General features: G+C 62.0%; 4 protein-coding genes across 7 annotated transcripts; 1 reads left to right on the top strand and 3 right to left on the bottom strand.

The window, feature by feature from the left end:
- Window positions 1-152: 152 nt before the first annotated feature.
- On the bottom strand, window positions 153-2397 carry LOC146431760 (2'-5'-oligoadenylate synthase 1-like). Its single transcript, XM_085072781.1, has 6 exons — window positions 2107-2397; window positions 1638-1932; window positions 1383-1558; window positions 1059-1300; window positions 838-973; window positions 153-753 (listed from the first exon to the last, which is right to left on the bottom strand). The coding sequence occupies exons 1-6, from the start codon at window positions 2299-2301 to the stop codon at window positions 250-252; spliced, it is 1548 nt and encodes a 515-aa protein (XP_084928907.1). The 5' UTR covers window positions 2302-2397; the 3' UTR covers window positions 153-249.
- Window positions 2398-5271: 2874 nt separating this feature from the next.
- On the top strand, window positions 5272-8900 carry IFRD2 (interferon related developmental regulator 2). 2 transcript variants are annotated; one of them, XM_085072768.1, is made up of 12 exons: window positions 5272-5339; window positions 5451-5567; window positions 5660-5744; window positions 5867-5991; window positions 6067-6224; window positions 6448-6498; window positions 6799-6968; window positions 7082-7187; window positions 7401-7538; window positions 7675-7803; window positions 7878-7973; window positions 8101-8900. In XM_085072768.1, exons 1-12 carry the CDS (start codon window positions 5312-5314, stop codon window positions 8179-8181), a joined length of 1284 nt encoding a protein of 427 aa, XP_084928894.1. In that variant the 5' UTR covers window positions 5272-5311; the 3' UTR covers window positions 8182-8900. The 2 variants fall into 2 exon arrangements, 1 of the variants encoding a protein (XP_084928894.1); XR_014854754.1 differs by lacking the exon at window positions 7082-7187.
- Window positions 8287-11095, bottom strand: LSMEM2 (leucine rich single-pass membrane protein 2). 2 transcript variants are annotated; one of them, XM_085072779.1, is made up of 4 exons: window positions 10954-11095; window positions 9635-9778; window positions 9343-9552; window positions 8287-9254 (listed from the first exon to the last, which is right to left on the bottom strand). In XM_085072779.1, exons 1-4 carry the CDS (start codon window positions 10973-10975, stop codon window positions 9118-9120), a joined length of 513 nt encoding a protein of 170 aa, XP_084928905.1. In that variant the 5' UTR covers window positions 10976-11095; the 3' UTR covers window positions 8287-9117. The 2 variants fall into 2 exon arrangements, with proteins under 2 accessions (XP_084928905.1, XP_084928906.1); XM_085072780.1 differs by having other exon boundaries at window positions 9635-9775.
- Window positions 11096-11410: 315 nt separating this feature from the next.
- On the bottom strand, window positions 11411-13087 carry HYAL3 (hyaluronidase 3). 2 transcript variants are annotated; one of them, XM_085072765.1, is made up of 3 exons: window positions 12182-13087; window positions 11984-12073; window positions 11411-11832 (listed from the first exon to the last, which is right to left on the bottom strand). In XM_085072765.1, the coding sequence occupies exons 1-3, from the start codon at window positions 13073-13075 to the stop codon at window positions 11482-11484; spliced, it is 1335 nt and encodes a 444-aa protein (XP_084928891.1). In that variant the 5' UTR covers window positions 13076-13087; the 3' UTR covers window positions 11411-11481. The 2 variants fall into 2 exon arrangements, with proteins under 2 accessions (XP_084928891.1, XP_084928892.1); XM_085072766.1 differs by lacking the exon at window positions 11984-12073 and having other exon boundaries at window positions 12182-13075.
- Between the last annotated feature and the right edge of the window lie 449 nt (window positions 13088-13536).

The following is a 13536-nucleotide window of genomic DNA, read 5'->3' as shown; positions in this document are numbered from 1 at the left end:
GAGCACTGCTTTACTGCACCCCTGTGTCCCTGTGCCATCCCAGCAGTTTGTGGCATTGAGGTCTCCCCTCAACCCAAAGGGTTGATGACCCCAACCCCTTGACCACCCCATGTGACACCTGGCACTGTCCCCAATGGATCAAGCAGCACAAGTGTCTACCAAAGCATTTATTTCCAGCATGACAGGGGGGTACACAGGTGCAGGGGCTGGTGCTGAGGGCAGTGCACAGGAGGGCAAGCAGGCACAGAACTAGGGGTGCTGGGGGGCTGCACCCCCCCGGAGCCGCAGGTGCATGTAGATTGTGGTCATGGGCTTGACATCGTAATGCTCCAGCGTGTGCTGGTCCTCCAGCTCTTTGCGGCCATAGGTCAGGCGTTGCTCATCGGCAGAAGGCCCCTGGCGGGCCTGGATCTGCTCCTTCAGCTGCCGGACAGTGCTGGTGGGCAGCACCGTGTAGGTAGTGATCTGATTCCTATGATCCTTCACCAAGACGTCCATCATCTGGGGCTCAGTCTGCAGGAGCACCAGGGTGGTGTTGTAGAAGATGCCATATGTGGCCAGAGTATTGCAATCCTGTAGGATGATGTTGCTCCTGCCTGGCTCCTGCAGTGCCAGGCGCTGCATGTATGGCAAGATGCCCCAATCCTGCTGGATCATCTCCTTCAGCTCCCTGATGGTGGTGTAAGGGCTGACCTTCTTCCTCAGTTTGGTGCCTGACAGCTGCATCACCTCAATGGTCACGGGCCGGGCTGGCTGCAGGGACAGGAAAGTGAGTGGGCAAAGCCAGCAGGGGCAGGGGTGGGGGACCATGATGCTCATAGGCTCAGGCAGCCTTACCTGCACATTCCAGGGCTGGACATTTTGAAGGAAGAGCAGTGAGCGGCAGTAGCTGGCAGCTTCCTGCGCCATCAAGTCCCAGTCCTTGTTTTGGCCCAGGATCCCCGTGGGGTCAGCAGGGTCCAGGATGACAGGGCTGCAAACACAGAGTGGGCATTGCTGTCAGCCCTGGGCAGTGCCATGGGGCCAGTGGGTACAGTCCTACAGGGCATGGTGCTCACCGGGGATTGCGCAGCAACCCCTTGACATGGTCACCAATCTGTCTCTGCTGCAGTGAGTAGTACTTCTCCCAGTAGATGCAGATCTCCCCGTGCCGGCGCAGCAGTTCCAGGACTGTGCGGAAGCCCTCAGCCATGTTAAAGGAGTCACAGGAGCCTGTGCCCTCCTCCCAGGCATAGATGGTCAGCAGCTCCAGGGCATACTTAGGGGGCAGCTTCTTATTGGGGTGCCGTGGACCCAGCATCTGGGGAGAGGACAAAAATGGGGGTGAGAGCTGGCTGGGGTGGGTGTCTAGTGGGAACTGGGAAAGTGGTGCAGCCCCTCACCTCCTTGTACCAGTACTTGACCAGGCGCACGAGGTTCTTCAGCTTGGCGGGGTAACGCTTCACAAAGTGCTTCTGCAGCTCAGTGAAGCAGGGGGAAAAGTCCCCGGGCTGGCTGCAGGCATCCAGGAGCCTCTCATACACTTCTGCCTTCGGTGGGGCATCCTGGGTCACCTGCCCTGTGGGGTGAGAAGGAGGGTGAGAGCCATCCCAGCACTGACACCAGCCCCTGTCCCCAAGCCAGCCTGCAGCCCTTACCCAAGGCGTCATAGGCAGGCAGGATGTCCGCATCAATGGACTCTCTAGACACCTTGGAGTACAGAGTAATGCTGAGGGAGCGCGGTGTATTATCAGGACCCTTATACTTGGGTTCACTGATGGACACATCAAACTGCCAGCTCTCCCTGAAGGCTTTCATCCTTTTCTTGATCGAATCCAGGATTTCCTTTCTGTTGATCTTCTGGTCCTGGTAGCCGGAAAAGCAACTGAGGAAGAGCACCACATCAGCATCAGAGTTGTTCTTCAGAGCTGTGCCCTTGCCTGCTGAGCCACCCTGTAGAGAGATACCCTGCTTGCTCAGCACCACTGGCCCTTGGCACCAGGATTGGCAGCCACGACTCCTGGAGCTGCCAAGGGAAACTGAGGCAGGGCAGGAGCTGGAGCAGTGGGGCAGTGGGAAGGGAGGCAGCAGGGGTGGCAGTTGGCTCCCAAGCTGGGCAGCACTCACCTTTACGGTTTTTAGGACACGGGTTTTGTCCTCAAAGCAGTTCCTCTTCAGGAATTCACATATTTGTCCCACTGTCTCCTTCACCTGCATGGTGAAAGCTGTGCTGGGCTGCAGGTTGTCCATGATCCACCCATCCAGGTTCTTGGCTGTCACTGTTTCCAGTTCAGTCGTGACTGCCGCCTGCATCACAAACATGTTGACAGGTGTGTCACTCCCGTTGTCCTCTTCTGGCTTGCTGCCGCCTGTGTCTCTGCCGGCAGCTCACTGCCCCCCCACAGCCTGCTCTTGTCTGCAGCAGCTTTTAAACTTCCCCGGGCCACCGCCCCACTGCGTCACCGCTGGGAACTTAAGGTAGCCCTGAGTCCTTCCCACGGGGTCCCCCGGGTGTCTCCGGTGCCACCACCGCGGGGGCAGGGAGGGCTGCGCCTCACCCTGACATCCAGCTGGGGTGGTGGTGGCAGAGAGGCAGCTGCCTGCTGGGTGGGACCTCATAGCCCAGGTGCCTGAAGTGACACAGGGTCTCTCCTGAGCGCCCAGCTGGCCAAAGGCAGAGTCCCAGCGCCGGGACCCGGCACCAGTCCCGTGCTGGGGGCTCAAGTGTCTGGGCTGGGGCACAGCCAGTGCTGGGACACGTCTCATGCTGTGGCATAGTGTCAGCAAAGACAATTGGATGCGGCCGGTGCCACCAGGTACCCTGGTGTCACCACGGGCAATGTCACCAGTGTCAGCAAATGCCCTGGCATCCCTGTAGGCAATGGGATGCAGACATAGCCAGTGTCACCGACGGTCCTAGTGTCAACCCCATCAGTGGGACACGGCTGATGCCAGCATCACCAGGGAGGCTGGTGCCCTCCCTTGCAGTGGGATGCAGCCGGTTCCCCTTGATCCCGGGAGCAGAAGGCACCAGATAGTACGGACAGGATGTTGCTGCCTGTGCTGCCTTAAGCAGGGAAATTGAAAGTTTCAGTTTCTGTTCCTGACGCGATTTCAGTTTCTGACTCTGCCAAGCTGGAAACGAAAGTGCAAAGGAACCCTCGACTGTCCTCCTTCCCTAAATAAAAACTGGGTGGAGACAAACAGAAACTCACACGCGGGAACTCAGAGCAGGGTCAGGCACACCAGCAGGATGGGAGGGGGCTGGAGGCAGAGGGGGAGTGTGCTCCTGGGAGCAGGGGCTGGCAAGAATGGGAAGAGGAACAGGATAGGGATCAGGGGCACGAGCAAAAAGGCGCAGGGGATCAGGACGTGGGCAGGAGACAGGCAGAGGCTGGGGAGAGGAGGGGGGGAGGGAGGCACCGGGATAGGAACAAGGATGGGGCAGGGAAAGGTCGGCAGCAGGGGCAGGGATATGAGTAAGATGGAGATAGGGTCCAGCTGGGGTCAGGAACAGGGATAGGGGTACAGATAGGGCAGAGGAGAGATGGGCAGGGACAGATCAGGAGCAGGGACAAGGACAGAAGTAGAGATATTGGTGGCAGCAGCAAATGGCCAGGGAAGGGATATGGGCAAGAGCCAGGGATAGGTGTCCCCTTAGTGTTGGGTGACAACAGGGCAGGGATATTAGGAGGACTGTAGGCAAGGAGGTGACCAGCAGTGAGGACAGGGTTACAGGCAGGGGCAGAGCTGTGGGCAGGGACAGGTGTCATGAGTATTTTGCTCTTGGCCCGTGTAGCCTGAGGACAAGACCAGGACACCAAAATGACCATTACAAGAAACACTTTTTATTCACACCCAGGGGTTGTCCCAGCCAATTCGGAGCACCCCAAACATGGTTCATATGTGGCTCTTGCCTCTTCAAGTTTTGGGGTACAGGAGAGCTCCACCAATTCCCTACTGTCCCCATGGCTTTGTAAAGCCAGTGCAATTCCATGGCTTTGGCATGCTTCTTTCCTCATTCTGGAGTCAGTCTCACTACCTTTAGGGGTATTTATCTGTGAAGCCAGATGATGGGTAGGTCTCAGGGAGGTGCTGGAGGGCCCCGCTTCAGCCCTTATCTCAGGAGTGCTCCACCCTTTGTGGTGGGGCTGTCCTCCTCCTCCTGCACCTCCTCCCCAGAGCCGGGCAGTGCTGCCTGCCTACCCAACCATAGCTATGCAGTGCACAACGTAACAGTGGGTATGTAGGTCTTAATTAATGCCATCACATCTCGTACTAGAAAGGCTAACTGGTACATTACTTAAGGAATGAGATTTTCCTAATGAGATGCAGGCAGGGGCAGGGACAGAAGAAGGGATACGAGTGGCTGGGGGTAAACATAGCACCAGGGCCGGGAGAGGTGCAGGGATATGGGCAGGGATGTGCAGAAAATCACACTATGAAAAGCCAGTGTCTATAAAGCAGACCGATGAGTCCTGCAAATTTATTCGAATAAAGGTAGAGAGTCCGCTGGAGCATACCCCCACAGGGTTTCTCTCAGGTTTCTGAGGTCGCAGCCTCCTTTTATCCTAAACTCCCGGCCGCATGTTGCCCTCTTCCGTTCCCCGTTGGCTGAGGCACTAGGAAGGTACAGCCGCCCCGAACCGCCTACCACATATTCCCTCCTTGAACATGTCCATTTCCCTCAAAGTTCAGAAGTTCAGGATCTCTGGGCTCTGCGATAGACTTTGTACGGACCCATTTGTCTATTACCCCAAAGTTCAGGAGTTCAAACTGCAGTCAAACCGCCTGGGTTCCGTAACAAACCTGCGTGGCTTGAAGTTAGTAGAGACACTAAGACCCGTTTCAAAGACATTAACACCCATTTCTCCTAAAGACCCTCACCCATCGAATTGTTTGTAAATACATTAGTACACATCTTTCCTATCAGGGACCAGGGATGAAGACAGCGTCCAGACAGGGAGAGGGGCAGGGAGAGGGGCAGGGAGAGGGGCAGGGATACTGAGGGACCGGGGTGAACACAGCGCCTGGACAGAGAGAAAGACAGGTCAGAGAAATGGGTAGGGACAGGGACAGGGACGGGGACAGGGACAGGGACGGGGACAGGGACAGGGACAGGGACAGGGACAGGGACAGGGACAGGGACAGGGACAGGGACAGGGACAGGGACGGGGACGGGGACGGGGACGGGGACAGTGGCACGGGTCCCGGGCAGGTCCCGCGGCGCACGCGCAGATGGCGGGGGGCGCTCCCAGGGGGCCGCGCGCTGGGCGGGGCGGGGCCGGGAGGTCCCGGCGGGGGCGGGGCGCGGGGTCCGCGCGCGCCGGCCATGCCGCGATCCCGCCGCGCCGCGCGCCGTGAGTTGGGGGGCACCGGGCGGGGGAGCGGGGCCGAGTGTGACACGGGCGGGGTGACAGCGCCGGGCTCACGGCGCCGGGCTCACGCGGCTCTGCCCCGCACCTCCGCAGGCGGCACCGGCAGCGCCCGGGCGAGCTCGCCCTGCAGCGAGGAGGAGGCCGGCAGCGAGGTGCTGAGCCACTGCAGCAGCGCCAGCGAGAGCACCAGCCCGGCAGACGAGGGACCAGGTGAGCCCCGCGGACCCCATGGTGACCCCCACGTGGGTCGCGGTGTCCCCCAGCCGCGGGCTCCCCGGCTTCACGTGGTGCCGCCCGGGCAGGGAGCGAGGCGGCGACTGAGCAAGGCCAGGAGGAGGAGGTAGAGGACAGGCTGAAAGAGCACATGGACAGCCTCCTGGACAAGAGGTGAGGAGCGGCTGTCACCGCCGTGGGCGCTCCTGGCACGCTGCCCAGCACTGCCAGCCGGGGGCAGGGACGTGCCCCGTCCCGGGACACCCCAGGCCGTGACGTCCCACGGTTTCTCGCAGCGCCAAGGCGCGGCAGGCGGCACTGCAGAGCCTACGCCTGGCCCTGTCCTCCAAAACGCTGTCCGAGTTCCTGCTGGAGCGCCGCCTCACGCTCACCGACTCCCTGGAGAAGTGTCTCAAGAAAGGTCAGGGTGCAGGCAGGCGGGGGCGGCGGGGCTGTGTGACCCGTGTGTGATGGAGGTCTCTCGTGCTGCCCACAGGTAAAGGGGAGGAGCAGGCGCTGGCGGGCACCGTCCTCACCCTCCTCTGCCTCCAGATGGGCTCTGGCCCGGAGGGAGAAGAGGTGTTCCGCAGCCTGAAGCCCCTACTCATCAGCGTCCTGACAGACAGCACAGCCAGCCCCAGTGCCCGGCAGAGCGTAAGGCCTGGCCCCTTTCCTCCTGGGGACACGTCCCTGATGGGGAGAGCCCAGGCAATGCCTTTGGGGGCCCCTGCAGTTCCGGGAGGGTGACAGGATTGGGTGCTATGGAGTGTGGTGGGGCAAAGCAGAGGCACCCCAACCTGGCTTCTCCCTTGGTTGGGCGCTGGATCTGGCGTGGCACTGCCTCCTCTGACTGCCTTTCCCTCACTTCTCTTGCCAGTGTGCCACAGCCCTGGGCATGTGCTGCTACATTGCTGCTGCTGACCTCGAGGTAACTGCGCCTGGGTGTCATCCGTACCCCTGCAGGCGGGCACCAAGGGGCTGCCGTGCCAGGGCAGCCTGGAGCTGAGCTGGGGTAGGGGTACAGGGATATCAGTGATAGCCCAGACCCCTTCCCTGGGCAGCGTGGAGTTGAGCTGGGGGGAGCCTGCATTGCAAAGATGGGGTGTTGTGGGTGGAGTAGACTCTCCTGCCCCAAGGGGCTCCTGGCGCCCCTGTGGTCCCCAGTGCACAGCTCATCGTGGTATCTTCACGGCAGCTGTCGTCTGACCGGAGAGTTTCTCCTTTCCAGGACCTGGTTTCATGCCTGTCCTGCTTGGAAGGCATCTTCAGCCATCCCAGCACAGGCGAAGGGGGCTCAGCACCTGCTCAGCACGGGCCTCTGCACTGCAGCGCACTCCAGTCATGGTCCCTGCTCCTCACCATCTGCCCCCCCTCCCACCTCAGGAGCATTTTGGACAAGTGAGTGGGGTATGGGGTGAGTGGAGGCTGGTGTGGGGCAGCCAGCTGCAGAGCAGGGAACCCCTGGGGCAGTACGTGGCCTCCCTGACTGCCCTCCTGCCTCCCTGTCCCAGTCGCTGGCTGCAGCTGCCCCTACTGCTGACCAGCAGCAACGTTGCCCTGCGCATCCTGGCTGGGGAAACCATCGCGTTGCTCTTCGAGCTGGCCCAGGACCTGGAGGTACAACAGGAGCAGTGGTTGGACACTAACCAGGCAGCAGGGAGGGAGCTGCTGTGACACCCTGCCCATGCATGTCCGAGCTGGCATTGACCAGCATCACCAGCAGGCTCCCAGGCCGCAGGGCTGGCCCCAGTGATCCCCCAGCCCTGTCTTGGCCATGGCAGTGGGCAGTGCCTGGAGCCCATCCCTCTAAATCTCCTGGTTTTTTGGCAGGAGGACTTGTGCCACCAAGATACAGGGTTCCTGTGTGCCCAACTCAAGGTCCTGGCTACTGAGAGCAGCAAGTACCGAGCCAAGACAGACAGACGGAAGCAGCGATCCATCTTCCGGGACATTCTGCGTTTCATTGAGGTACCAGCTGCCCTGCCCTGCCAAGCCCTTCGCTGTGTGGCTGTTTCCCAGCTGCCTGGTGATTCCTGTCTGTGGAGAGCCAGGGGACACTAGGGCTGGTGCTCAGGTTATTGCTGATGCCCCTCTCTCTGCTCAGAGTGGGGAGTACCAGGAGGAGACCATCCGATTTGGCCTGGAGTGCATGTACCTGGACAGCTGGGCACGCCAACGCACCTACCAAGCCTTCAAGGAGGTGCTGGGCTCTGGCATTTTCCACCACCTCCAGGTAGGGGCTGGGCAGATGCACCAGGGAATGCTGGGCTGGTGCTGGTGGGTGTTGACAGACCCCTGCTTCCACAGAACAATGAGCTGCTACGGGAGATCTTCGACCTCGGGCCCCCCTTGATGCTGGATGCGGCTGCTCTGAAAGCCAGCAAGGTCTCCCGCTTTGAGAAGGTGGGTGCCACCTCCCAGATTTGTGCCCACAGTCCCCTCCTGTGCCACCATGGGCTCCAGCTGAGTGCCTGAGTGTGCCTGGGCAGAGGGGCATCCCTAACCCATCTCTCCTTCCCTCTCCTTCCAGCACCTCTACAACTCTGCTGCCTTCAAAGCCCGCACGAAAGCCCGGAGCCGTGTGCGGGACAAGCGGGCAGATGTGCTCTGACAGGCACAAGGGGGCTGAGCCCCCAGCCAACCTGGACTGCAGACCCAGCACTGTGAGGGGCAGGTGTCCCCAGCCCTCGGGCTTTTATTCATGTATAGCAGAGTATTTAATGCCTGGAGCTGCCCCACCGGGGGCTGCCCCCTCTTTTATTTTTTTTACCAAAAAATAGGAAGGATAAAAGAAGAGCAGGGGGAGGTGGTGGCGTGCTGCTGTGTGCCTGCTCTGTGGCTGGGTATTCATGTGGCATAGTGGCAGGGGGCCTCACCCAGGCTGCTGCTGCCCCTTTCAGAGGCAGGGCTCGTGTATCCCCTCCCCAGTCCTGCAGGGGCACAGCCTGAAGGGTGGGTGGGAGGGGAGAGCCATGCTGGGCTGCAGAGCAACATGATCCTGGTGTCTGTGCCTGTGGCAGGAGTGCTCTCCCCACTGTCGTGCTGGATACAGCCCTTGCCTCCACAGCCAGCCTGGCACCAGGGATGGTGACAGCAGTGTGGAGTGGCAAGCTGTGCCCAGCCCTGCCAGCTGCCCACTCTCAGCCCTTTTCCAGCCAAATGCTTTATATGAAATAGTAATCTTGTGGGAAATTAATTGGGGGGGAGGGGCACTGCCCAGGCAGGCATGGGGCCATGCCAGTTGGCAGTGCCTGCCACCCTGGGAATGTATCTTATCATGGTGATTTTCTAAGACTTTGATTGTAAGAGGTAATTAAAAGGCTAATTGAAGTATGCCTTCTGCTGTGTTAAGAGGAAGGGCCGTCACTGGGGCGGATGCAGGTCCTTACAGCCGTCTCTTTCTCTCACAGCCTGGGCCGGGATTGCCCTTGTTCCCCGAGGGGCAGTGCTGCCAGGTCTCACTGGGTAAGGCTGCCCACTCCCCCCTCCTGCCCTTTGGTGCCCCTTCCCGTAGTGGCCCGAAGCCCATGGTGGGGCCAGGGGCAGCTCAGCGGTGCCCGCCAGGCTGGGCACTGGCGTTGAGGCGAGCCCAGAGCTGCCTGCTGGCTGCCCGCAGCTGGTGCACGGCGTCCTCCTGGCTCTCCAGCCACTGGGCCAGCGCCTGCACCGATTGGCTCTGCAGGACTGCGGGGAGAGGATGGGGACACGCTGGGGGTGGGCAGCTTGGCCCCCCACAGTTCCCCATCCCTCCACCCTGCCCAGTGCCACGTACCACTTAGGTAGATGGCCAGTGTGGCCAGGACCAGGCTCGACAGTGCCAGGAGTGCCAGCAGGGCCAGCAGCAGGGGGTGGCCAGGGCCGAGGCAGGGGCAGGGGTTGGCGGGGGGCACGGGGCGCAGGGTGGGCAGGAGCGGTGGGGGCACAGGGGACACGGGCCGAGGCGGGGGCCGGCGCAGGCTGTTGGAGGGAGCCGGGCCATTGCCTGCAGGCAGGAGAGAGAAGGGATCAGAGCCTGGCCATGGGCACAGGCAGGGCTAGCACAGCCCCCCCTGTAATGCTCTCACCCTCTGTGCCCTTGTGCCCGCCCGAGGCCCAGTGCAGGTCGCTGATGGACTCCACGGGGCGCAGGCTGATGGCTCCAGATTCACTGCTCTCGGGATCCCCAGGCTCTGCCGGTGCAGCACCCTCAGCCCTTCCCATGCTGTCTGCTGGAGCAGAGGCAAAGGGTCAACTTGGGCCATGCCCACAGCCCTGCCTGCCCCAGGCACCCCTGTGGGACCAGAGCCCTGCTGGGGGGATCTCAGCTTTGGCAGCCCGGTGCTGCACCAGGGCAGGCAGCCAAGGCTGGTGTTCCCTTGGCACAGCCTTGCAGCCACAGTGGGCAAGCACTGGCTGTGTGCCCCCGGCCCCACCGCTGTCATCAGAGCAGTTAGTGGGTGCCTGGTGGCCACGATCCCAGAGCCTTGTTAGTGGGGCTGGAATCTGGCCTTGGCTTGGGGGCAGGAATGTGCCACCCCCAGCCTGAATAGCCCAGGCACTGTGGGACTGTCTGGGGCTCCAAGAGCCAGCTGGAAGTTGGTGGGCAGGTGCAGGGCAGTGCCAGCCTGCAGCATGGCCCAGCTTGCCCCGCAGGTACTGTGCTTAGGTGCTGCCTGGGGGTGCGCAGATGGAGATGTGGGGTGTATGCTGTGCCAGGTGGGTGCCCATTGCCCTAGTGGGCACATCACATGGAGTGAAGGGGCTTTTTGGAAGTAGGCATGGCTCCAGCACTGTTTTGGGAAGCAAGCATGCCTGCACTGGGGTAGAGGGAAAATATTATTTCCTAGGTGTCTGTGTATTTTTAAGCAGTGGGTAGGGCCCACGCACTGTGCCCTTGGGAGAGCAGGGCAGGCTGGCACCATGCCCACTCCCAATCCCTCCCGGGGTCAGTGGCGTGTCGCAGGGCAGCGTGGCGCCATGCTGCTGCTGTCCAGACTGTGTGTCATCCACAGGGCTGGCAGGCATCAGGGCTGGGGAGCCTCAGCCGATACCCAGGGTCCCCTCAGACCCTCCCCATGGCCCTGCCCTTGGCCGGGGGCTGCCCTATGGATACCCACATCACCCCTGCACCCACTTCCCCCTGGTGGGGATCACAGCTGGTCACGTAGGTTTGGTGCAGGGGGCTGTGCCAGCCAGCTGCCTGAACCCTCCCCAAACTCTGCTGCCCTACACCTGCTGCACTCCAGGACCCCCTCCTTCCCCAGGCAGGCATCTCTGCCCACAGCCCCATGGCAGAGGGCACCATCTGTCCGCTGCTTCCATCCCAACCCCACAGCCCCACACCACCCAGTCCCTCCCGGGGTGCCAAAGCTCCTGCCAGCCCCCAGCCCACTCCCCAGTGTACCTTCTGCAGCCTCCCTGGGCATGGCTCCCTGTGCCCTGCGCCCGGGCAGTGTGAGCGGGCAGTGAGGTGGTGCAGGGCCCCCAGGAGCCGGGCACTGGGTTCCCAGTGCGCCAACTGCGCCGCTTAAAATAGGACAGTGAGAAACACGGTTGGGGGGCGATAAAAATAGCTGTGGGGAGGGGGGCCTGGTGGCGTGGTCAGGCCTGCTGGCAGCACAGTGCCAGTGGCAAAGGAACAGTGGGTTGTGCCAGTGCCCCATGCCCCCTTTCCCAAGGTAAGGGGGCTGCCAGCTCACCATGGGATCAGGGCAGAGCCCATGCAGGAGAACTGAGGCTCTGTTGGACCCATTCAGAGCCAAACTGGGGTCTCTGCTGTCTCTCAGCAGCCATGGCAATTGTGCCTAGCCTAAGGGCACCACAGAGCCCCCCCTAGATTTTCCCACAAGGACCATGCCAGGTGTGCCAGGAGAATTTATTTAAGTTAATGAGACCATAGGGAGTAGGGGACCGTGGTGGTCCCCAGCCTTGGTCACCAGCCCCACATGCCCTGTGGCAGGCAGGTGTCAGAGGATGGGAGGTCCTTGTGCCCATAGAGGCTGTGAGCATGGGTGGACAGCTGGCAGGAGGTGGCAGGGCTGGTGACCCGCCGGGTACAGCCTTCACCTGCCCAGCCACGGTAGCAGTGGCAGCGGAAAGAAGCCAGTGGGCTGGCACCGGGGCCAAGGTGCAGGAGGCTGCCCAGGTCGTGGGGCAGCCGTCGCACACAGCGCCCGTGTCCGTGGCACTGTCTGTAGCTGCACTCTCGGGCTGCTGCCGTCACGTTGGCCACGTAGGGACCCAGGGTGGACACGAGGTAGCGGCGCAGGCTGGCACAGCTTTCCTGGGGATGAAGCACCAGTGAGAAGCCACCTCGGTACTGGAGACCCTCTGACCAGCCCTCCCTGGTGGGTACAGGGGATGTGGCCATCCCATACATCCCATGCCACCTCCTGCTGCCCACTGCCCCTAGAGCAGCACAGGGCCATACTCACAGCCGAGCGGGAGTACGACATGTCTCCCCAGAGCACGAGACCAGCCGCTCCCAGCGCCACGCTCTCCCCGATGGTGTGCACCAGGTCAGCCTGCCGGGAACAGGTATGTCACCAGGCTTTGGGGACACAGCCTCTGTCCCTGTGCCAACCAGAACCCCCTGGCACACCTGCAGCCAGCTCCAGCCCCACAGCACTTACCAGCTCCAGAAACCGGGGCGAGCGGCGGAAGGAGAGGCGGGAGTAGGCGATCACGGGCAGGAGGCCCTCGGTCCCGAAGGCGGCCACACGCAGGGCCTCGCGCAGCCGGTGGTGCACGTAGCGGCGGCGCAGGGCGGGTGGCAGCGCTGAAGACAGGTAGATGCTGGGGTAGAGGGCAGAAGAAGCGGCCCAGAGCCAGCCCAGGTGGTTGTTACGCTGCACCTCTGCCGGCTGGCACTGCCCGGTGTAGTTGGCCACCTTGGCCCAGTTGCTGTTGAGGCAGTCGGGGAAGCGGTAGAAACCCCAAAGCCCCCTGGGGCGCAGGGTTCGGCCAACCAGGAGTGTCTCCTCCATTAGAGCCTGTGCTGCCTGCTCAAACTCTGACCGTGCCAGTCGGAGCTGCCGCCATGCCGGCAAGATGCCGTGCTGGTCCCGCACCCACTGCTCCGAGGCTGCGCGGTACATCTTTTTGGCCCCCCAGTTTTGGGCCCAGAGGGGACTCCACTCCTCCCAGTCCACCACAGCCAAGCCATGGAAAGCAGGTCGCAGGAGGAGGCGGATGTCCTCGGCCACCCTGTCCAGGTGGGCGCCAAGGGGGACGCGCTGGGGGATGCCCCCATTGTGGGGGACACCCTGCTGCGACAGGTATGGGTACAACCCAAACTTGTTCTTGTAGAAGATGGTGATGTTCTGGCCAGCAAAGTGGCCACCCTGGTTCTCCACGATGCCGTAGTCACTGAGGGGCAGCCCCACGCCGAAGCGGTGCTGGCAGCGGCCGGTGGGGACGTTCCACACCACGGCAAAGGGCTGGCCTGCCAGGGGCTCAGGGGCCGGGCTCTCTCCACAGGCTATGCCCAGTGCCAGGCAGACCCATAGCGCCAGCACCAGCACCATCCCGCCTCAGCAGTTGCCTGTGGGCCCAGCACCCTGCAGGGAAAGGAGAGCCATGGGGGTGAGGCTGTGGGATGAAGTGGGCACCCCAACAACGCAGGCACTGCCACCCTGGCCCATGGTGGGCTAGGATTGGCCATAGGGGCTGGGCTGCCCTGCAGGCACACTGCCCATCCCAAAACCTGTCAGGACTTGGTACACTTGGGGTTTTCAGACCCCTCCTGCCTCAGCACTGCCAGTGGGTACTTCTGCCTGCTGCTCTCTGGTGCTCAGCTCCTGCTTGCACCACCACAGCCATGGCACAGCTTTGGAGTAGCACTGCAAGCCACTGACCTGACTCTGGTGCCTCAGTTTCCCTGCTGGCTCCCAGTCCTGCCTGTAGTGGGGGCACTGTGACTGCCTGGTCCCCGTTTCAGCACAGTGCCTAGCCAGGCTGGATGACCTGCTGAGGGATCAGGCCCTGC

Source organism: Lichenostomus cassidix, chromosome 12 (genome assembly GCF_008360975.1).
Source record: "Lichenostomus cassidix isolate B80296 chromosome 12, HeHo_3.0, whole genome shotgun sequence".
Lineage (NCBI taxonomy): Eukaryota > Metazoa > Chordata > Aves > Passeriformes > Meliphagidae > Lichenostomus > Lichenostomus cassidix.
The sequence above is the reverse complement of the archived record's forward strand: the minus strand, read 5'-3'. Positions and strand labels throughout refer to the sequence as shown.